The sequence below is a fragment of the Anser brachyrhynchus genome, assembly GCF_964034855.1.
Source record: "Anser brachyrhynchus genome assembly, chromosome: 3".
NCBI lineage: Eukaryota > Metazoa > Chordata > Aves > Anseriformes > Anatidae > Anser > Anser brachyrhynchus.
This window is the reverse complement of record NC_137696.1, coordinates 63423364-63448495: the sequence shown is the minus strand read 5'-3', so window position 1 is coordinate 63448495 and position 25132 is coordinate 63423364. Positions and strand designations below refer to the sequence as shown.

Here is a 25132-nt window from a genome sequence, read left to right as displayed (position 1 = left end):
ATGTTTTGCTAGATAACCATGACTATTGTAAATAGGACCCCACTTTGACAGCTTTCCATAACTTTTGGCATACTGAAGTCTGTTACATCAAGTGCATCTTCAAAAAAAACCTTTAAAACCCTACTCCTAAGCTCTATTTATGATGCCTCAGAAAACTACTTCCCCTTTAAAATGGTATGACTAATTCCCAATAAAATAGGTACTTTGTAGTATTTTAAGACAAATAGTTTCATCAGTCTTCTTTAAAGTGGTAAAAACATTTGGAATTTTAGTATAATAAACCCTACAGAATGTATCTTTAGATAGATGTTGACCTTACACTTAGGCATCTTCTTTGCTATTCAGGCAAGTGACTCCATTTTAATGTAATTTATAGACAGCCCTTTCCACTTAGATAGGATACTAAACTAAGTGTAGATAGCTTTAAATATCTCAGAAATTTTGTTTTGTCCACAAGTAACTTAAAATACAGTCATACTCATGTGAGATTTTTACTGTCACCTCTGTTCAGAATATGCAAATGGAGGGAACTATGACTGCACAAGAACAAACTGGGTTATATTCTGTCCCTAAAAAAAACATCAAGTTTCAAAACTGCTGTGGTATCGGACGCTTAATCCGATTTTGACTGGTCAAGTAGATCACTTTCACCAAGAATAGTACATTTACATTATTCATTTCTAGAACTGTTTAAACTGATTTGCACTACTCTTGACACAAATATAAACTTTTAAGACCACATTTTTAGATATAGCTCAAACACTTGTCACATGAGGCTCTTAGGAATACATTAAGATATACTGCATTTTTCTCCCCCATAATGGGATTATCATGCAAAAATCACTTGCTGTAGTTACTTCAGTCCTCTGCTCTAATATGCAGCTACTACAAAAATAATTTGCCTCAATTAAATGGATTTATACATAAAGTATTAATACAGATTAATAATCTAATTTTACAGAAAACAACTTAACATGCTACCAACTTTCACTTAAAATAGGGACTTTATGTTAATATATCAGGAGATGAGTGCGCTTTTAAAAACATTTTCCATTCATCTTTTTCCTCCAACTAAGCTGCTTTTCCAGTTGTAAGAAAAAACGGGTCTATGAACTCACTCTTTAGATCATTATTAACAAATACTCAAGAAAGCGAATTCTCTCCCTTGGGAGAGCAACAGTAGTTGAAAAAAAATCACTGCATCACTGTTGAAACTGTTAAAATAAGAAGCCTGAATGCTGTTAGTGAAAATTTGCTGTCATTTCTGCTTACTGTAAGAAGACAAAGTTACCAAGCATCAAAGATGCTTGCTGTTCTTTAAAAATCTTCTCAACTACAGGAATTGAGTACAAAGGCATTTACCAGTATAAATTTCTATTGAATTTATATTTACGTACACATGTATATACACACTCAAGTATATGGCCATATATGAGTTTTCCACACATCACAGTTCCACTTTTAAAGTTAACCACCATATGGGAAAATTTCAAACTTCAGATTTCTGTCATTTAATAATTATGTGCAGGAATATACTACTACCTTGTTGTGGAAACAAGACAGTGATTGCTCTACATTGTTAAGTAATTATATACGAAGAGAAACAACCATAAACTGATTTCAAAAACAACTTCAAAAATATAGTACATTTAACCCTAAAAAGTCTATCTTGGAGATGAAAAGGGGCTGCTTTTTAACTAAGTGACATTTTAATTTAAGTATTCCAGGCAATTCTGGACACTGGAGACGGTGCAGTTTGAATTCTAGCTTCCAGCATCTAGAAATGCTATCTGCACATAAATATCAGTGATATCTCAGAGTGGAGTACTAAGTATATATTTGTGAATATGTACTATACTTGCATATAGATGTAATTTTTGTAAATATTATCTTTTCAGAAGGGGCATGTTCAATATTAGAAGCAGTTAAATGCATATTATGTGCACCTATTATATTTCTCTGTATAATCAAATGACAATGGACAGTAACATATGGCTAACTGAATATGTAAGAAAAGCAGGAGGAAAAGTAGTAGCTAAATTCTCAAGTAATTTTAATGTGCTTCAGAATCACTTCAGTGTGACATGTCTTGAAGTTGAAAACCAGCAGAACATGAAACAATGTAGTAGATTTCTGGCTCCAAAGCTGGATAAGATTATTTAAGTACATCATCATTCAGAGCACTCCTCGCTAAGTAAAACATTAAAACAGCACAGGTTTTGCTGGAGAAATACTAAAAGCCCAATTAATAACCAAGTCACTGAAAACATGAGGAGTATGAAATACCACTTCCATTAAAGCCTGATAGCTTTTTCAGTTAAGTCGGCATTATCAGCTCCTAAGATTTTGTGCAAATAAAGATCTGCAGCTTCAAAAAATACTGAAGACAGAATCTGAAAAGGGGACTAATTTATCACGGGGAGTGGCCCTTGAGTTAACTAATTTTCAAAACATATTGTTTAAATGCTTTGTCTACTACAGGTTTTGATAGCAGTGTTGTATTGCATCTGTATCAAGAAAATTAGCATTCACTGCACTCAGATATTAAACGTGAGCAGTACCAGAAAATTTCTATTCCTAAAATCAGCAAAATTAATAAGCCTGCCACCATTCCCAAAAAAGCAGTTCATGGAATCATGCATAAAAGCTATATACAATGAATGGAAATTCAGTGTTAATAAAATTAATTTCAAACAAGCAAGCTAAGTGATTGACTTACAGGATCAGCTGGTGCAATGTTAGAATCAAATTGGGTCAGAGTTTGTGAGCTTGAAGAGCGTTCGCTAAATGTCTCCCACTGCTGAACAGACAGAGGAGAGAAGTCAGCATGATGAGAAAGATGGAAGTAAAAGATCACTGAGGAGGACTTAGCATAGTAGTTTGGATGTTGCACTGGGAAGTATTGTATTTGCACTGGGCAGTACTTGACTTAGAAACCACACTAATACATAAAAAAATCTTTCTATTTCAGTCTGATATTGTTGTGCAACCAAGTTTATTGTCAGATATTAATCTTTTTACTTTTCGTAATGAAGATACAGGTGCACAGTCACCTTGGAAATAATGTCAGAGTTTGCCAGTGAAAGTCACACAAGTTAAAAAAATGGTTAGCCAATCAAATACTGTAGAGATTCAATCAGTGCCACCTGTTTGTAATTATAAAATCTACAGAAAGGTTCCTCAGCTTTGTAGTTGCCCAGTGTCAAATGTATCTAGTAAGCACTGATTTTCTTACGAAGTCTCCGATAAATGAATGCTGAGCAGAGTACTCCAATCACACCAGTTCAGCTTGCCAGTGCAACTCCTGAGAAGTGATTCTATTCTGTAAGAGTATTTTTACAAATCTAAATCACTGTCAAGGCAAAGAATTAAATTCAAACATACTGTTGATTGTTAAATTAAAAGCAAATAAGTCAATCTCTGAACAGTTTTACAAGACATAGGCATGCTTTATCAATACATAGTTGTCAAGAGTCCTCATGCTTAGTAAGTCAAAATACAGCCACGACTGGATCAATGAAGTACCAAAGTACACAAAATTAATGTGATCCAGAAAACTAGATAACAAATCACAATAGGAATGCTGAACTTGTTATATCTTGGTAAAATACCATATTAGCCTATTTTCAAACAAGATTTTTAGCACTCAGAAAGATAAAAATGTTAGTATAGTCATGAAAATAAATTAATACTCTTGTCCCAGCTCTAGAGGCAAAACAATGCGTATGTTTCCAGACAATACAGGACACAGTATATGGTGTTAGTCAACCCAATCTCATGCACTCCCCTACATGAAGTTATACTAAATTAATAGCCTGTATATAAAACTAGTCCAAAACAGTATTTCAGAAATAGGTCTTTAAGGAAATTCCTAAAAAGCTGTTTTCAGTCAGCTGAAATTAATTAAATGAAATCTGGAAAAAAAACACTGAATTTATAAGAGCCTTCATGTGTGGTGCCTTGCTTCTCATTCCAGACTTGCCAACAAAGGCAAAGACCATGAGATGTCATTCAGTTTTTGTTTTTTTTTTTTTTTTTTATTTTTAAATACAAAACTACACCTTTTTAGGGAGGATGTAAGTTTTCCCTTCCTAAATGCTCCATCTCACCTCTTGTAGGAATCAACTTATCTCAGTGGCACGCCACCCCTCCATGAAGAAGCACCACTGCAAGTAGTATGGAGCTACACAAATGTGTTTAGTCAATTTTTACTAAGTGAAAAATTTAACAGCCAAATTCTGCCAGCCTTTTCCCTGATTTGGCCTCTTGCCTTTACACGGCTGCTCATTTTCATGAAATGCAGTTAATTTTTATTTTAAAACTACCACTACCCTTTAAACTTTACTTGGCTAGTGGCTTCAACATTACTGGCTACACTGGCAAATAGACTATTTAATTACAGAAATCTCGCTTCTCATTTTTCCAACACTTTCATAAAGGCATACAGCATATATGTTATACCTAAAATAAACATGTGTATATATATATATTTTTAAATATATTTAAGAGATGGGTGCTGAATTTACATCTTATTCCAGTCCTCCAAAAGCATACTGCAGGGCATTTATATTACTTGTCCTCAGGGTCCATAGCTGGGCACAGATAAACGAATATCAACACCTTCTAACTAAACCAGGGAACATGCTATTCATGCTTCATCTTGAGATAGTACCAGAAGCTAGTTACTGTTAACTCCCTGGTTAATAAGAAGTTACATACATTACACATCTACTGGACTGCATCTAACCGAGAGATTTAAGAGCGCCGACAATACAAATAACTAGCTAGGATAAATCTCCCACTAGCTGAATCTAAAATACCTGTCTTTAAGACTCATAAAAGTCTTAAAAATACTTCAAAACATTTACTAAAAGCTACAATTCAACAACCTAAATTACTACTAAAAAGATCTAAATATCTGAAGCAGTCGTGGACTCAAAAGCAACTCTCCATATCTGTGTCAAAACTAATATGACACTAGACTGCTTTCAACAAAAAATAGGCTTTTCAATTTTTTAAACTCTCAGAACTAAATGCTCAACATTGAATCTGGATGGAAAAGATGTCTGAAATGAGAAAAGTGGTCAGTGGATTGTAGAGATGAGAATGTGAATAGGGATGAGAATGTAAAGCATGGAGTATGCAGGTAGATTTTTACGGTGTTCCTTTATTTTGAAGTTTGAAGGTGACAACTTGGTCCATATACTTTGTGAGCTTACACTAACTGAACCTAGCAACTGGAGTCTAAAATTCAACTGCGAGCTAGAAAAAAAATAAAAGAGTAACCAATGTTTTTTAAAGTAACTGGGATGCAAACTGTCTGGAATGGCAGTTGATCCAAAGCTGCATAGCTTTTTCAAACAACTCATTTGTTGATGACAACTACAAGAGTCAACAGTTAGACTGGTGCCTGCAGTAATACCAGAAATTTTTTCACAGCACTAAAACCTCGAGGACTTTGACCTAACTCAAGCTGGAAAGAAAATGCTTAGGAGCAAGCATGCACAGTGTACAGCTGAAGAATCAGAAGTTCCATTATGTTAGATCAAAAACTCAACGCTTAATAAATGTTTAACTCTTACTTTAGTATAGTTAATGTTTGGTAGTATATTTAGTCAGAGAACTTTTCCAAAGCTCTTAAAGTCTGATTTGATTTTCAGAAGAAAGTATCACAGTCTCTTGCTTGATGTATAAAGTCAGTTTTGTAAAAGAAGATTTTGGCTGATAGCAAGTTATCATTAACTTTGTTCCACCAGTGTAATTATCCTATATGCAGTTGATTTGAGTTGCATTGGACACTAAAAGAATTTGTTCAACTACAATGCAGCTTACCAAGTTACCTTAATAAATCTTTATCACAAGCATGTGGGAATATACCAATGCAAATTTTAATACATTTGCAAAGCATTTACAACTTTTTAGCAATAACCGAGTATCTGCTTGCCTCCCTCCTAAAACACACTTTCTACCAGCAATTTAAAAGCCACTCTGTCAAACAGAACTCAGATTCACTATTTTACACGTTTTTTATTTAAGGATATCACTGTGAGGTTTGCACTTGCCCTTGAAAGGAAGGGCAGCTCTCTTCCCCCTAGAGATGAAGGAAATTTCCTCTGCTCTTAACCTTTAATCCTAAAAAAAAAATCATTTATTTTCCATTTCATACTGACTCTGCTTTGGTCTGTCTAAAACTCTTACCAATAATCTTCTAGTCACTTGAAGTCTAACTAAAAAAGGAGCCACAAAAAGCTCTTTCAGTAAGAGGCAAGATAATACTCAACTACTGATAGAACTATCTTAGATGTTAAGAAGTTTTAGAATCTTCTTGAGAGTCTCATTATTAAATTAATTTCAATACTTTCTCTTATAATGAAAAAATAAGCCTACACCATCTTTGTAGTATGGTTGCCATCAGGAAATCATCTGAGCCTCTGAAATCTCTCTCAGAATAAAACACTGGTTTATTCCGATTAAATCACACAGGCTAAATATATTAAAACAAATCAATAAGAAACTCTAGGAGTTAAACTCTTAAGGACTTTATAAACAATGGCCATTTGTGAAGAAGTACTTTTTTGTAACCTCAGCTCCAAATGCTGACAAAATACAACCTACTATATAAGCAATCTTAAACAGTAAATACAGACGGCAAACAATGATCAAGTGAATACCTGCAGCACAAAACAGCAAAAATTTTAAATTTAAAGAAATTTACCAATGACTGTCTTGAGATCCAACTTTGCTTTTGATGTAATCCCAGAGCTATAATTTCTCTATATTACTTGTGAAGCATTTTATATTCCGTAGTAAAATTACCTCCAGAGATAATATCAATGTCCAGATATGCCAGGAATTTATTCTGAAGTTTGTTTTGAAGTTTTGCAAAAGCTTTGGCTATAAAAGCCTTCAGTTATAAAATAATTAAACACCAAGAAATAAAAATTAATTAAACATCTCCAATATGTATGACACGAGATCATTTAGTGACAAATATGAAGCTTAATTAATATTATTGACAGCATTTTAAACATTAGCTCATGTCACAATAAGACAAAAATTAAGACATTTTTACAATTTAATGTGTGGAATCTGCTTCTGATTCTGTATCTGTTGTTCTGCTGAAGTTTCTCTCAATGCATTCACAACTTGTGATCAACAATACACTTTTGAATTACGTATGCATACAATTTAGCTATTGATGGTGGATGGCAATGAAATAACTCTTAGATAGAAATGCTAACCTCACTGCTCTGATTCAATTCTGGCCAGGTCTGGTTTAGGGATGGCATTGATGGAGACTTGCTTGGAGGTGCTTCTGCTGGAGAGCTGGAATAACCTACCTCACCGGTCTGTTCCCCAACTTCTGAAATGAAAGAAATGACTATAAACCAAAATCATGAACGGCATTCAGTTTGTTCTCAAAAAAAAAAAAAAAGTTCATATCTCAAATGCTAAGTATCCCTTATTTCAACTTTCAAGAGAATGGTTTGGGTTGGAAGGGACCTTAAATATCATGTAGTTCCAACCCCCTTCGATGGTCTGCTAGACCAGGTTGTTCAAAGTCCCATCCAGCCTGGCCTTGAACACTTTCAGGGATGGGGCATCCACAGCTTCTCTGGGTAACCTGTGCCAGTGCCCCACCACCCTCTGAGTAAAGATATTTTTCTGAATATCTAATATAAATCTACTTTCTTTTAGTGTAACGCCATTATTCCTTGACCTATCCCTACACCTCCTGATCAGATTATTCCAAGTAAATACCTAGCAACAGACAAAAGAGAGTCAAATCACATGTACTATCAGGTGCTACCCTTCTTTAGAGGATCTTCCTGAAAAATCAGACTTTGAATGTTATTCCCAACCTTACTGGCTTCCCTGTACTTCAGGTTTTAAATAGCACTTTCAGATCTTGATTATATGTACAGGTAAATATAATTACTTACAGTATGATAAAGTAACTTTACACTTGTGTTTATTACCTAAAATCCAGCATTAACAAGTTATCTTACAGAATAAAATACGCCCTTATATGAGATAAAGCAAAAAGTGTATCAATACAAAAAAATAAAAATAAAAAAAAAGAAAACAGGTAAGTAAACCACTCCCTTAAAAGACATTCTGCAAAGAGGATTTTAAGCTTTAAGCCTCTTTACTAAAAGAACGGTGTTTCCATTCATTTCATCTTGCAAACTGAACCAGTCTAGCAGCTGTCACATTGCAACCGTACATTGTTCCTGTAATTACAATTTTCCCTGGGCTTTCAGCAGGTAGAATCCCTCGCAGAAAGCCTCCTCCTCCAGAGCTGTACCAATTTTCATGATGCAGCACTCTTTTGTTCTGTTCTAACTACAGAGGAATTGGGTAACCTAAATGCAAACAGCAGATTAGACATCCTGCATGACACAATGAAATCCTGCTTAGTGTCAGCTAATTTGCCACACAGACTACAAGTAATGCCTTGAAAGCTTCCAACAATTGAAGTTCAGTTTACAAATGTATAATGTAGCAAGAATAGTTGGAAAAAGTGACTGATAAATAGCTATACAAACTAACAATGTCTATAGACCAAAGAATTAAAACTCTGAACGAGGTAAAATACTGTAGAAGACTATTTAATTAAATTACCACTTAAGAGGACTGCTTGAAAGATATATCGAAGACGACTACCACAAGAACATGTGACACACTGTACCAGAAATTAAAATCTATAAAAAATTTCAAAAGGATTGGTTTCAGGCTTAACAACTAAACTCTGCAGCCTGCTCTTCTGCTATAACTCTGCATTGTGTCTGCTGTCTTTCATTGTGAAGAAACTCATAAAAAATCCAACACCAGATGGTGTTGCATGGTTTGGAGGGGGTGGGGATATGTAAAATTGGTGCTCAAAGAAAATTCAAACTGGGAACGCTTGAATGAATGGTGGCCAACTGCACCTTGAAAAACCAATAGCAGCCGATATTTCTGAAGTGCTGCTGGGGACAGCAGGAGGCACAGCCTAACAACAATATCCAAAACACCTCCAGAAAGAAATAAATTGTCCCATCTTGAGTCCATACTGTCAGTAACACCTCAGTCTTTTAACAAAAAGAAAACAGAAAAACCAGTAACTTGTCAAAACTTCAAAGGTCTTGTACACTTTCAGTAAACAGCCAGGTGTGAGGTTGAGACTTGTTTCCAAAACTATGCCCAGTACCTAACATCCTGTACGACTGCCCTTCTGGATAAAATGCCTTAAATTATTCAAGATACAAGCTGCATCTAATATCTCCTTTAGAAAAAAACTGACAACAAACATTATATCAAGCTATCAAGACCTTCAGAGGCAGCATGATGTCTGCAAGTAGTCAAGATGACATTGTGGTCACTGCACACAACATTAATATACTAAATTCAACATATACCAGTAGTAATGTTTTAGAAATACGTATTTCTACTACTAATCTTAAATGCAAGGTTAAAAAATAAAGGCTGAAAACTGCTGTGGGTAGGCTACGTGGCTACCTGTAATTCGAGGAGTTTACAGATACCTACATGAAAAAATAAGACATCTCTGGAAAAATTTGAGTACAGCTAATGAGACACAAAGCATGACAGATTCTCCATTAAAAATGATCGAGAAGCATCAAATTAATTCATATGCTGTACTTTGTTAAAAACTGTACTTTTAAATAAAAGACAAATGTTTCTAGTTAGGAATGATATGATACATAATACACTTTTAGCCTTAAAAGCATCCTGTAGAAATTAAGTATTCTTGCAAAAACTCAATCTGTTTTCTGTTATTGAGGAAGTCATCTGAGTGACAAAATACCAGCTACAGAAGAACTAAATTTAGTTTATTTTCCTTAAAAAGAAGTGTCATTGTTGCAACAGCCTAAACAAAAAATTTACAGACAAGCAAAACCTGCTCTGAGTTTTGTAAAGGATTGTTAGCTTTTATAAACAGATATAAAACTGAGTTTAAAGGAAAATATTGATATTAATTTTCACAGTAAATATTAGACTAGTGTTCATTTCAGCTGCAGATCATAAATTCCATCGAGACAGATGCTATCAACAGTACTCAATTCTTAAAATAAATGTTTAATGACTTGGAGAGAAGTATCTGCACAATTTTCTGACTTCATACTCTCTTCACTGCAGTTTTCTTCTACAGGTAGTTTTTACGCTGACACATCTGACTCATTCTGAAAAGCTAACATTACCTATCTACAGGTACCACAACACAATGTTATATCTTAAGTGAAGCCACTGCAACCCAGATAGTTAAGTGTATGATCCAATTCAAAATACTAAAATCATTCAAAGGCATTGCAGAATTGCCACAGTATTCTAAGAACTTAACACACCTCATTTCTCTCCCTAGTCAGCATAAAGATCATAAATCATAGAACGATTTGGGTTGGTAAGGAATTTTAAGGCCATCTAATTCCACCCCCCCTGCCATGGGCAGGGATGCCACCCACTAGACCAGGTTACTCAAAGCCCCATCCAGCCTGGCTTTCAACACTTCCAACCCAAGCCATTCTATGATCTATGAAGCATGGGTCATCCACAACTTCTCTGGGCAACCTGAGTTGTTTTAATGCCTCACCACCCTCTGAGTAAATAATTTCTTCTTTATATCTAATCTAAACCTACCCTTTTTTTGTAGTTTAAAGCCATTTCTCCTTGTCCTGTAACTACACTCCCTGACAAAGAGCCCCTCCCCAGCTTTTCTATAGGCCCCCTTTAGGTATTGAAAGGTCTGCTTTACGGTCTCTCCAGAGCCTTCTCTTCTCCAGGCTGAACAACCCCAACTCCCTCAGCCTGTCTTCATCGGAGAGGTGCTCCAGCCCCTTGATCATCTTTGCGGCTCTCCTCTGGACTTGTTCTAATACTTCCATGCCCTTCTTGTGCTGGGGGCCCCAGAGCTGAATGCACACTCCAGCTGGTGCCTCAAGAGCAGAAGAGGGGGAGAGTCACCTCCCTCGCCCTGCTGGCCATGCTCCTTTTGATACAGCCCAGGGTATGGTTGGTTTTCTGGGCTGCAAGTGCACATCACCAGCCTATGTGGAGCTTCTCATCAACCACCACCCTCAAGTCCTTCTCCTCAGGGCTGCTCTCAATCCATTCTCTGCCCAGCCTGTGTTTGCACCTGTGATTGTCCCAACCCAGGTGCAGGACATTGTGCTTGGCTTTTTTGAAACTCCTGAGGTTCACACAGGCCCACCTCTCAAGCATGTCCAGGGCCCTGTAGTTGGCACCCCTTCCCTCCAGCATGTTGACCACACCACACAGCTTGGTGTCATTGGCAAACCTGCTGAGGTGCACTCATTCCCACTGTCCATGTTGCTGACAAAGATGTTAAACGATGCCAGTTCCAGCACCGACCTCTGAAGAACACTGCTTGTTACCAATCTCCATTTAGACACTGTGCCATCGACCACAACTCTTTGCGTGCGACCACACAGCCAATTCCTTACCCACTGAGTGGTCCATCCATGAGATTCATGTCTCTCCAATTTAGAGATAAGGATATTGTGTGGGGTATCACCACCTCCTTTAAAAATAGTTTTTAAAATTCTGTAGGAGAGTAGTGCTATACCACACAAAATTAAAATGGAAAGATAGAGCAAGTTTCAGGTGCAGAGCTGAAGCTTCCACACTTCCAGCATGGAAGATGAAGGAAAAGTTTCTAACCAAAAAAAAAGTAAATAATGGTACTGTTAACACATCAAAAAAGTTTAAAACTGATATAAAAGAAAGTAAAGAGAAAAATCAAGTAACTCACTTTCTTGAACTGTCCGGAAGTATGGTATTGTTGCTTCAGTCAGCAGAACAGGATCACTAACACAATTTATTTCTTTGGGAAAGTTGTTATCCCATGAAAAAATGCAGTCAAAAAGCTATTTCAGTACCATACTTTACAGTTCCTATTTCTAAGGCAGCTGTGGAAGTGAGCTTTTATTGAAATACAGCTTTTTATGGGAAAAATATTAAGAAATTTAACTGGTTGATCGTAATAAGCTTAATTTATAGTCCTCAGGGTGAACACATCTTAATATACACAGTAACCTACACTTATATTAGTAAATTTTAATTATAAATTAATAGATTATAGAAATATAGATTTGAACTGCTGCAACTACAAGTGAAGTTACAGCTAAGTCAGTAACTTCTAAAATATTTAACCTACAAGTTCTGGTGATAAATCCATGTCAAGTGCTAGAAAAGATTAGCTATTTCCAACACTGGTGGCCCAAATATAGAAGAAATAAACTTAACTGTATAAAACTTAAGTTTGCAAGTCTCTTTTCTTTGTTGCCATTAAAAACATCAGCAGAATCTAGTATCAGTTGGATTTTATTTATTTTTAACATAGCTTACACAGCATAGTAACCTTTCAATATTCACCAGAATAAGATAACTTCCCTTTAATATAAGAGAGGAAAAACATTTTTACTCCTTCTAAAAGAAGTTTTTCCTCAAATTTAAAGACTACTTTGTACTTCATAAAAATAAGTACAAGTTTTAACAAAGCTGCCTGTAAAATAACATACACAACTTCTTGGTTTATGTCCAATATATAAAGTTTCCAGACAACTTCAGTTATATGACAAAACTCTCAAAACTGGCTATGCCAATTAAAGTAGTGGATGACCAGGTATATATGTAGATATTTTTGTAACAATATTTTTTCGTTATTCCATATCCTACCAAGATGTTGCTTGGCAATCACCTTGACACAAAAATAGAGTGGGTAGCTTTTAGACATTTGCTAGACCTTCACCCAATTAATTGTAGATTTTTCTTACGAAAGTCTTCTCCATAGTAACATGCTTACTCATACTGAGAACACTGCATTTGCTGCTGACTGCAGCTGAGAGGCTGAGGAGCTGAGCTACTCCCACAAAACACGGTTTAATTATTAAAGCATAGGTAGCAAGAGCCACTGTATCTAGTTTAAGAACTCATCAATAATTGCCAGGTTAAAAATCTCTGAAATCTGACAAACACAATAGGAAGGGACCCCCCACCTTTTGAAATATTTAGTAAAAAGAAAGCTCTAGAAAACCGTCATACCTGTACAATACCTACAGTATAACCTGACTTTCCAAAGCAAAGACTGCTTAATGTGTTTTTTTCCTATCCAATAAATTTCACTTTTTAAAAAAGCAACACAAATATAGAAGTCATCAGTAGTGAATGGTACCTAAAAACACCTTTCCTCTGAATACAAGATCATAAGCAACAGTAAAGTAAAAAGGCTACAAGTTTTATTACCTATTACCTATACTCAAAGCCTCACCATCAAGAATGGTAAGAATGGAATTCTGAGGAATCATCTGAAGTTAATTTTAACACAAATTATTTCAAGTTCTACAAAGATTCAGTATTCAATGCAAGTATAGTAATTATGAAGTAGATTATAAATATTCAGCTTCATTTATCTGTTTTAAAATAAAAATGAAAGATTGCCAAAACCAGCCTGTTTTTAAATAGCACATTTACATGGGATAGTAGTTTGCTTTTCAGTGATGCTTCCACTTTGCTTTCCAAGTGTTTTAGGTAAATATTAACAAGCTGAACTCATACATACAATGGTTTATCTGGGAGCAACCAAATTTAAAGGACTATGCACAGAAAAACTAGTTGTGAGGGCAATGGAGGATAAATTCTGTTGTTTAGACAAGAGTAGAATTAAAATATCTGTGCTATTTGATCCTGTACTTTTAAACTACCTAACTGTCCTACCTCAGCACTGAATCTCAGAATATTTTTAAAGTATCTTCAAGACTTAGAAAACTCATGCCCTATTCTCAGAAATTTGGGCAAAATATATTTATTTGAAACCAAGTCTGAAGTACATTTGGATTGGGAATTTAGAATACAATGGTGACCATGAATAAATCCATACTGTGATAATCTTGTTTTCCTTAAACCACCTATAAAGAACACAGGCTGCATATCCAAATGAGACCATATGTATACTACTCTTAAATAATATCTCCATGTAGAGAAATATATATGTGCTTGTATATTGCTGAGCACTGATAAAGATTTCTAAAAATTGCACAATGATTCACTTTTCACCAAGTACAGCAAAATGCTCACTCAACAAACCTACAGGTGTCTGCTGATATAACCTTATCTATGACATCAATTGAAAATACTAAAATTTGTGCTGAAACATGTCTTACCCGTTGAGTCTTCCAAATCAATCAGTTTGGGCATTAAACTTTCAGGTAGCTTTTCTGGCAAATCATATCCGTTCTTCCTAGCAACTACCAGATGAAATGCAGCACAGAACTCATCCAACGTCAGTGCACCGTCTTTATCAAAATCTGAGAGTTCCCTAAAAAGGAAAACTTAGTATAAACACAACAAAATTTCTTAAGTTTATTTCCAAATGACAAACTTTTGTGGTGCTACTTGGAAGATCAAAGAATGCAGCCTGTAGTTTATTTACCCTATTAAGCACTCCATATTAGTTAGTGCTACATGCTTTATTTTTCAAAGAAGGTGAGCTTTTATCAAGTGACATTTCTTAGAAGTTAAATATATTTAAACCCACTTATTTCTCTCCATTTTGGTTTGGTTTTTACTCGCTTCCCTGCATTTAAGACAGTACTACACAACATTGGTCTCAGATTTTTGTTATACTAAAGCACTTTCTTAAAGTGCCTAGAAACGATACTGCTGAGGTAACATGATTTGTTTTTCAATAGGAAAAAGTGAATTATAAATCATTACACTGTTTGAAAGACTAAATCTCTCAAAGTAAGCCATTTAATGATAGAATGCAATGATGCAGTATAAATTCTAGAATACAATAAAAGACAAGATCTGCATTGAGTCAAAGATGAATTGATTATAAAGTACCACGAATTGCATTTAAAAATATTTGCATCTGTATGTTTAAATAAAACATACTGAGACTCAAAGAAATATAGGATTAAGAAATTCATTATTTGTATTTAAATACATCTTTAACAATATAAAATGTCAAAGTACTCCTTACTCTGAAGGGCTTGAAATTTCTTCACAAGCTAAAAAATGCCTTTTTAGTAGTGTCAGGCTAGATCCACTGAAGCCCACTAAAGTAATATTTGCATAAAGGTAAGACCGAACTTGCTAGAGTAATAATGAAATGTTACTTAACACCTTCTAGTAAACAGAAAATTAGGTAAATGATTGCCAGGTAGCTGTGATCTTTCAAAATAATCTCAATATGCGTTACACTTACCAAATATGAGAAAGTTCAAGAATAGGTAGTTTTGATTTAGTGAAAAATTCTTTAGCTGCAGATCCTGAAAAATTACAATAACAATTTTTAATATTTGAACCAAGTTAAATAATTAGAAGATTTGCAGATTTATGGTCAAGGAGATAAGCTACTTGGCAAAGGTTTGGGGAAAAAACATAACTTATTTCTAGAATTGAAACAAAAAAGGCAAACTGGTTTAAAGTCCTTTCTTGAATTACACTGCAGTTTACCAGGAAGTTATCAGTAAAATGCAGAACTTTCTTCGAAATGGTATGCAAACCTAGAGTACCCAATGAAGTCTTTGTAACAGAACTACTGCACCCAAAATTATATTTTTTTTAAAGAGTAACTTACCTGGTATAAATCCATTTAGATCAGGTTGAATGGTTTTAAACTGATTAACATAATACTGCCTTTGTTCATCAGTTATTTTCCAGGGGTCATCATAACTACTTGATTGCCTACGAATTTCATTGGTTGTTGTAGCTGATGCTACAGTTCGTACTGTTGTCTGGTCCTGAAATGAAATATTTTTCCTCAGTATTATCTACCTAAAGTGTTCCTATGAATTCTGAACTTCTTGCCTTCAAAAAGTAAAGCATAGTTAAATCTCACAGTACTTTAAAAACTACAAGAAACTATCAACAGATTGCATCTACAGGATAGAGACAGGGTATTTTTGCACATGGATACGCATGGGTAGGAATGATTGCAGGTATGTAAGCAAAAAAAAAAAGCACAGCACATTTGCAAAGAAGCTAAGCACAAATAATTCAAAGTCATAACTGCTGACATTTCTAAGATTAGTAACTTCCAGTTAAATCACTCCAAATGAGGTCAACTCAATTTAAACAAGTATCTGTTGGGTATATAGCATTGAACAGACTACAGCACAGCTACATGGTAAACATCTGCAGTGAAAAATATGAAAAAAGGACTGCAACAATCTGAATGAAGCAAATTAAATACCAATAAAGTGTCACACCTGGACAGAAGCAGGATGCATGGCTAAAAGAGCACTGGTTGGTGGGGTATCTGCAAAACTGACCCAATTTTCTTGGTGAGGTGGTGGTGAATGGCCAGACCATATGGGATCACTAGAAGTAGATGAGCCTGAAAGTAGAAGAAACATTTATTTCAGAACACAACCCTGAAAAACTGTCCAACCCTGAAAAACTGTTTAAGAACTACAGATAGGGAAAACAGTGAAAAAAGCCTGAGACACAGGCTCCTGTCAGGAAGACACACTTCAAGAATGGTGAAGAAAACTAAATCCAAATTACACCAAGGTGAAAAAGTTTATCTCCTGACAACTCTTGTAGATTTCTACATTAGGTAAACTTAAATTTGTACTAAAAATACAGAAGTGAGGAACAAGTTTATTGCACGTGTGTAAAACTTAAATTGGGTTTCATACACTTAAAAATTCTTGAATAATACTCAAAGTTTTGACTTAATTGAAATGAGCTCCTGTATGGACAGTTGTTTAAAAGTGGCAAGTGATCTCAGCATGCCACTTATCTTAAACTTTTATTTTTTAGGTTTTAGTTTGTCTTTCAAAAACACAGCCTTTGAAATTCCTCTTAATCTCACACTTTTCGGCACATAAAGCTTAGAAATTATTTAAAAAAATTAACTCAGCTACTTAAAAACAGTCCGGTTTATAAAAGGCATACTGATGACATCTGCAGTGTATTAAGTAACTGGAACACAGTAACTGTCATTCACCCAGTGCCTACTGGCTACTTCTGAAATACTGCTGTTAAAACAATGATTAAAACAATTATTATTAAAACAATGATGAAGCAAACCTTGAAAGATTTGGCCATCTACTGTTCTGCGTACAAAGAACTCAGAGAAGAGGGAAAATGAACCATCTAAAAGGCTAGAAGAATTCCAGGACTCCCTTCAACTCCTCAATTCTTAAAAGAAATGCTGAACTCCTTAAATCTAAACAGCAGTTGTGGAACTGAATATTTTACTCTTCTTGAACAAGAAAATTCTCTCTTGAAATGCTTTATTTCAAGAAGAACGTAAATAGGAAATTGTCTCCTCCGTAGAAGTAGATTCCCTCTTAAAAGGCAGGCCAACTTTTTGTGACTTTTTATAAGCACACCACACAACCCACAAACCAAAAGTATGTTAATGACACAACTGCCACTAAGATCCAAATTGAAGCAATAAAACCCCAAAATTTATTCTCAAGAAACTGACAAACTATTGCTAGAAGAAATCCATTTTCATATAGGCAATTTATTCTATGAAGCTAACAAACAGTTTCAGGTTCTTGGAGACTGAAAACACTACAGGTACACAATCTGCAGCAAGCAGCAAAGGAAATCTGAAAATCAGTGAGGCACACTTAGGGCTAACACCTAGAGTAACAGTAATGTTGCTAATATACAAAGTTGCTAATTAGTATTTGACAGTATGTAATTACTTTTTAGTTCCATAAAGGGCCTTTTTCTAAGAAAGTAATGAGAAAATTTGTTAAAAACAGTTTGTTGTTCTCCAATGTACAACAGCCATAATTGTATATAACACATTTAACCTCACATTACAAAGAGGAAAAAATTGAGACTTTTAGGAGGAGAAAGATATAAAATGATTTTTGGAAGAGATAAATCAAATATACAAAACTGAGAGGTTATGTTATTTCTGATTTTCAACAAGATAATGAAATAGAATCCATCCCCCCCCTTTTTTTTAAATTAGCTTTACTAGGACCACTGTTAACTAACTTGTCCCCTAATGTGCCTCCACTTCCGAAAGCTCTCCATTTGACCTGGAGTTTCTAATGACTAGCCCAAATTCCTGAGAATAAAGGCAATGTGTTTGAGCATTCTTTTTGCCTTCAGTGTTCTTCAGTAGCTAGCCTAACTCTAAAGCTTCAGAAAGAAGCATGCAGTAAAGCTCAGTTTCTATCCACCTGCTCTCTCTCAGCATAGGGCTAAGAGACTAGATTCAGGCAAATCCATCTCTCCAGTGAAAATGCCATGCTCCAAGTTTACTTTTGATGAAACTGCTTTCCCTTTCTCTGCCCTGCAGCAACTGACATTAGTACCACTAAGCTTGTTTCTTCCTACCTTTATTTCTTCCAACAGTATTAGTACTGTTCAATCTGTATCCCTCTTTGCATTACACCTTTTCCAAAGCAGTACTGTCATAGAAACGGGGACATCAGTAGCACCAAATTGTCTTAACTTCCAAGTACTTCATACACATCATTCCTTTCTCCCCTGTTCGAATCTTCCAAGGACACTCTTGCTGTGCTGTTCTGGCTACACTGATTTTTTAGGGGACAGACATCCTATGTCTTTTAGAACATTGAAAAAAAGACTGCCAGTAACTGTGGACACCTAGACACACATTCATGAAATACCACCAGCCAGTAGATCTCAATCATCAAAAACTACATCTATTTCACACTTGAATTAGAAAAAAAAAATCACACTCCAGTTTCTTCTCAAACTACAAATCCAGACTGGGAACACTGGTAGAAGAGAAGGTGGAACAAAACTGAGTCATAGGGAAGACTCAGAACAGTCAGTACTTATGATCTGTAAAGCAAATGAAGAAATAAAACTTTAAAACTGTGCGCTTCTATCAGAGAACGCCATCAAAAGCACTGTGAATAGAGTGTATGCCTAACTAATGATTATCAGATATCAGATTAGGACAAGATAGAGAGGTCTTAATGCAATGTTTACTATGAAGACATAGCTTGAATTCCTGTGGCTGCTCTATATTCCCCTATAGCTTGAATACCAACACATAGTTAACTTCTGGAAAGTGATCTAATTTCCTGTGGGAGAAAAGTTACCCCTTCACTTTAGACTGTTTCTTATGTTTGTAGTTTATCTGGATAAGAAGTAACATACTTTTCAATAAGATATGTCAATGTGGATTTTCTTTTGAGAACTAATTTTGCAAGTAGTTTTTCAAATTAGCCCTCCTTACCACTTATTTGTGAAGAAACAAAACCAGGTGAGTACAATAATGAAATGCTGTAGAGCTCCTCCCTCCCTGAATAACCACACCTGTAACAAGGCCAAGTATCAGTAATTACTCAAGCATTAAGTAGGAGACAAAGGACCATATACTGCCCTGCAAGCTCAGTAAATTCAAGCAATAGACATCCTCCACTTCTGTCCGTGAAGTTTCCTGATGGCTGATTTCACTAGCTGTAGCAAAATCACTCCCAACAAGGAAAACAAATGAGGATGGCTTGGGGCTGCAAATTCTCATACACATTCAAACATCGAAATAAAACTTTCAGGTAATGCCAAAGAAATCTAGCAGAAACCCTATGACTGAACAGAAGACTTTTTTTTTTTTTTTTTTACTAGTTTAAAATCATTATTTGGATATTACCAACATAAATGCTCAGCTCTGTTTCCAATCCAAACTACAAGATGATCAAACTTAAAAAATAAATTCTAGTCCCATGACATGTCACTTGAATTTGGGCATGCAGAAGAGGTGCTTTCTCCCAGGTTTCTCAGAGTCAGCATCCTTCTAGGTGGTGAAGCTGGAATGCAAAATGAGCTGAAGTTAACAGAATTTTTTCCTCTTCTGTAATTCTAGAAGCAGGAGGGTCCTACCTCGCATTCAATTCTGTTTCTGTATGTAGTGGGTTTGGCTGGGGTGGAATTACAGCAGCTAATACGGTTCTATGTTTTAAATTTGTGACCAGAACAATAGTGAATCAGTGTTTCAGCTATGACTGAACAGTGTTTGCAGAACATCAAAATCTTCTGTTTCTCTCTGCCCCCCTCAGTGAATAGAGTGGGGAATGCACAAGAGGCTGGGACGGGATACAACCAGGCGATGACCCAGACTAACCAAAGAGATATTCCACACCACATAGCACCACGCTCAGCAATAAAACGTGAAAAGGCTAGGGGAGTTTAGAAATCAGTCATTTTTGCTTGGGAACATTAACACAATTTTGAACAGCTTTACCTTAACAAATGTAAATCAGACACCTGGAAGACTTGATAGGCTCAGGTTTTAATAGAACTGACTAACATTTAAGGATGAGACCTAAACTAACCATAAATTTCACTTCCCACAGCTGATGAGCGTCTGTCACCAAACTTTGTTCCTGATGTTAAAGTATGTCTTTTAGGGCCCACCTTAACAAAAAGTCTTGAACAAAGATGGTAACAAACCTTAGCTTACGATTTCAGATCACTTGTGTAAACTCACTGAACTAGTCATGACAGTGCCTCAGATTCCAGCTTCTTATGAAGAATCACTAACTATCATAACTGAACTGCTGGAAAACTAGGTGGCAAAAACTGTAAAATCCAAATTCTTTTGTTCTGTTGAGACAGGAACCAGTTCTCTTCCTCTAGAAATTAGGAAATACAGCTCTAGTGCTGCTTAACACTTCTGATCCAAGACAAGGACAATTAATGACAATTGAGGCATTATCTATTAATTTATTGTACACCTGATTTGATACAGAGTACTATTCCATTTTCTTCATGGTGGGAACATGATGATGCACTGGAATGTGTTTACTATGCACAGGTCATAATATTTCTTTGAACACATCTTTCTTTAAACAGAAGTTATGCTTCAATTTTTGTCCGATTAAGGGCAGTGCTATTATTAGACCCATTAGAAAGATTTTCATACTTGAGGCTCCATGCTTTCAGTTGACAAGCCCACCACTACTCTCAAACAGCATTTCACAGACTATGAAACACAAGCGGAGAGACCTGGGTTCTTATTTTCTTGGATCACAAGTGAAATGGCATAGTCCTGCCTCAAGTCCTAGTGAAATAACGTAGCTGCAAATTACCTGATTTCTCAGCAACATTTTACATCAGAATCAAGATGAGCTTGCAGCACTGTTTTTAAGGAAAGCAACCAACAATCTATCTGGTTCTACACCTAAACATCAGAATTCTTCTTTTTCTACACAAACACATCTTTAAAATGCAGGTTCAAGATAAGGGGTGGAAAAAGAATGAGGAACTTTCTACAACAACTGAAATTCAAAGGAATAATCTACAGCACAAAAGAATCATCCAGTGAATGAGGATGACAATTTTTATTAAATATATGGAAATTCCCTCTATCCTTAGCACTGGCAGAACAAACAAACGTTCTTTAACAGCATCCCTGTATTACTTTAAACACACTAAGGATATGTTTCCGTATGGAATGTAAAATCAACATATGCTGGACTAATTCAGAAAGTTTTCCAAACTTCTGAAAAAATATCCAATAGACAGCACAGGGATAGCACTGGAGAACTGAAGTACTAACATGGTATTACAACTTTATTTTGAAGGGTAATATTCAAAACTTCAACAGTAGGAGTAGTTTCTGTGCTTCCTTGTAGTCCCTGACTGCCTAAGTTAGAAAGAAGCTATCAAACTTCTATTTCAAGCTTGCAAGAAAAGCAACTAAACTTTGCGAAGGAAGAGATATCAGGAAACAATACTGAAAAAAATCACAAACAGTATGCTTAAATGGCTGGACTAAAACCTGAACATACTAATAACATTTATTTTTGATTCTAAATTGAGTATTATTTACTACTAAGTGCCAGCCAAACATTGACATCAACCAGTGCATAAAACCCATTTCACTTCTAAATGTCCATGCAAGTAAGTTTCATTTCTTTATTCAACCAATTCTAACAACATAATACCTGGTCCTCTATGGATGCTTATAACCATGGAGTGAGGATAAACCGAAAGATCAATTAGAATATCAAGGCTGAAATGAACAACCAACGACAGTTCAACCTGAAGTCACAGCCTACAAAATGCAACATATTATTTATGAGTATCAAAAATGAAATCTGAATTAGAATTACTACACTGTTCCCAAATGTAAGTCTAACAGACATCAGAAAATAAAACAGAGCTTCTTCAAATTTGAGATACTAAGGGAGTAAATTTTTTCAATCAGAGCACAGAAATACAACAGTGAGGGTCTTCATGTTAAATGAAAAACACAAAAGGATGAAAACTTCAGAAAAACAAGCGATTCTACTTTGACACATCTGAGATACAGTAGCTTCAGTCATGCTTATGAGAACTTTAAAGGAAGCAAAAAGAGAATTAGTTGTTCTGACAAGTCACCTCATCTACCAGAAACATAATTCAAACTAAATACATTATCTGCCTCTTTCCTTGAGCTCCCCACATTTCTGGGTATACTGATGGTTCCTATCAATGAGCTTCATATTATAACTTTCCACTTTCATCTTCTCCCTCCCTCCAAATTCTCGGCATTTCCCACACCACACTGAGAAATGGATCTGCCATATACAAGGCCACAGATTCCACAATGCTGACACCAACATGAAGGTTTGAATCTACAACAAAGTTTCCAGAATTGGAAAAAACAAAGAATATACTTATTTCAGAATTCCACAACTTTGTGCTACAGCTCAAGCATAACAGAAGACATTTATACCTGGTTGTGCTTCACTAAATGGAGCCCAAAAAGGCCCAGGTCCAGCAAGAGGTCGTTCATTATTCCCTCCGCTGGGATGGCGGCTGTGCTTCCTCCATGTATGTGGAGAGGTTGGTGGGGACTGCTGTGGTGAAACAACTGGAGATGTGGACTCCTAATAAAACAAAGGAATCTTTTAAGTTTTGTACTATATAACTAAATGCATAAAAGCCTATCTAAAACTGTAACTTCTAGAAACAATCATCACTACAGTTAAAATATACTCAGTGAAAATATTAGTACTTATCAAAATGAGGGAACAGATGTCAGGTACTGTACAACTCACACTGGACATGTTCATTTCAAAAACACTTCATCTACCATATTCTTAATCTGCCATTCTTAAGACAATACCAATGCCATGTTAAATAACTTAGTTTCAAAGGAGACTCTCACAAGACTCACTTTCACTTGTGATAGAAGTTACATTTGAACCCAGGTCTCAAAAGAGAGACTTACTGTGCAACCTATCATCATACCTAAGTTTTATCAAATGATTCACAATCCAAATTTATTCTAAAGAAATAAATCAGAATAAAACACTGAAAAAAAATATAGTTGACAGACTATGTCCATTATTTTTAAATATGTAAAAATGTAATGTATTTTTTTTTTCCCGAAAGAATAATGCCATTTATGATATACTTCTCTGCTATACAAGCTAAGGTAGTTGTCTTAATTTTAAGGTTCAAGCTTTTCTTTAATATCATACTGTACTATTTCCCCCCCATGAACAGACACAAAAATAGAATCACGTGTAATTTTTAACTGAGATCAGTTCTCACAAGAGATCCAGATTACGAGATAATTCAATTTTGAAGTAAAATATGATGGAAAAGTAGTTTAAATTGTACAAAGTATTTATATCATAGAATAATTTCCTTGCTAATTTTTAAATTAGTTTGCTACACCTTCCAACTCTAGCTAAACTATAGTAGTGAAAACAAGTACAAGAAGGCAAAGCTTAAGCTCCAAACTTCCTAAAAAGTAAAAACACAGCTAAGACATCTCAAAAGTTGTTTCAGCAGTGGACAAAAATATCTGTTTGGTACTCTCTCACCTGAATACATTATAAGGTATAGTCTTTATTTACCTTTTCAGTTCACCCACAAGGCACAGAGACTAACACACCCTCTGTAAATAAGTTTTCAAGCATTTAATAACACACTTGAATGTGTGCTATCCCACAACTTGTGGGAGTTTCAGAGACAGCTATCCAAATAAACTGAAAGCCACAAGAATATATCCAGAAAGGAGCTTCCTATCAACTGCTAACATACCATCAAGTACCAACAGCCAGATCAACTATAGGTTTCCACACGATTATTCCCAAAACATCGTCTACTTTGCCAAAAATGCAAAGGCCATTGTGCTTTTTAACAATATTATCTCTGTAAAAATCTAAGTCAATCAGAAAGTGCCATAAACCAGCATTCTTCAATCAAGGTACATACTACAACTACACGTATCCTAACAAAAAAAGTTTTAAGGGCCACAATGACAAGATAAGTTTCTGATGTGCTGATGCAGACTCTCTCTCACTTTTCTTTTTATCTCTGATTTCTATATTTCCTTGGATACAGGGTCAGCATGGCTGGTTCTGCAACTGAGATTTTATGAAGTCCTAACAACTGAGTCAGATTTCTTTAAACAAGTTCCTATGCCACATGACTTTCAACATTTCATTCAAAGTATTTAAATGGACGCCCATACGTATTTGCAAAGAGTGTTACAAAGCAGCTGAGAGCAGTACTAAATCACTTAAATTTTTAATGCATAAACCATCCATTTGCACAACTATTTTCCACAGTATCTCTACCAGCCAAGATTTTTATTGTAGTTACTTACCCTTCTGAAATTTGCCTGAAGTTGCCTCTTCTTAGTGTCTTGCTTGGCAAGAAATTTATTTCAGATGGTAGTTTATTTTTGTTCTTACAGGTAACGTGGGGGAAAGATGGGAAAGAATACTCCAGTATTCTTATCTAGGTAAGTCAGATGGTCCAAACAGACACAGAAGAAACCCTGAAGTAGACAAATGTAAGATAGTCTACCTAAAGGAAAACCACTCACTACTTCTACTAACTGGATGTGAACATTAACTCTTGACACAGTCCCCATGAAGCAGCCTTGTCCTAAGGAACCTGACAACTGTTATTATTGAATAAACCTAACACTTTGACTTATGCTCAAGCTATAAACTGTAAATGATCCCCAACTTCAAATCTTCTAACACTTTCCATAAAATTTTGTTAGATTTTTTGTCAGATCATGAAAAGCACAAAGAGGCCTAACAGTTAACTTCGTTCTCACCATTCCAGTCAATGTTATATTGAAATCCTACACATTTACAGATTTCCCACAACTGATTTGGAGCTTCAGCTTACAGACTTCAAAATTATT

General features: G+C 35.5%; 1 protein-coding gene across 15 annotated transcripts in view; it reads right to left on the bottom strand.

Moving 5' to 3' along the window:
* REPS1 (RALBP1 associated Eps domain containing 1) overlaps positions 1-25132 on the bottom strand; it is a 67251-nt gene that overhangs the window by 14416 nt on the left and 27703 nt on the right. For 3 of the 15 annotated variants that reach the window (XM_080585805.1, XM_080585809.1, XM_080585813.1), the window contains exons 4-10: positions 22694-22847; positions 16236-16363; positions 15605-15767; positions 15230-15293; positions 14184-14338; positions 7242-7381; positions 2720-2800 (exon numbers count right to left, since the gene is read on the bottom strand). In XM_080585805.1, the coding sequence (XP_080441931.1) occupies positions 2720-2800; positions 7242-7381; positions 14184-14338; positions 15230-15293; positions 15605-15767; positions 16236-16363; positions 22694-22847 (885 nt within the window). The remainder of the gene's footprint in view (positions 1-2719; positions 2801-7241; positions 7382-14183; positions 14339-15229; positions 15294-15604; positions 15768-16235; positions 16364-22693; positions 22848-25132) is intronic. The other 12 variants (XM_080585810.1, XM_080585806.1, XM_080585807.1 and 9 more) reach the window with 8 other exon arrangements.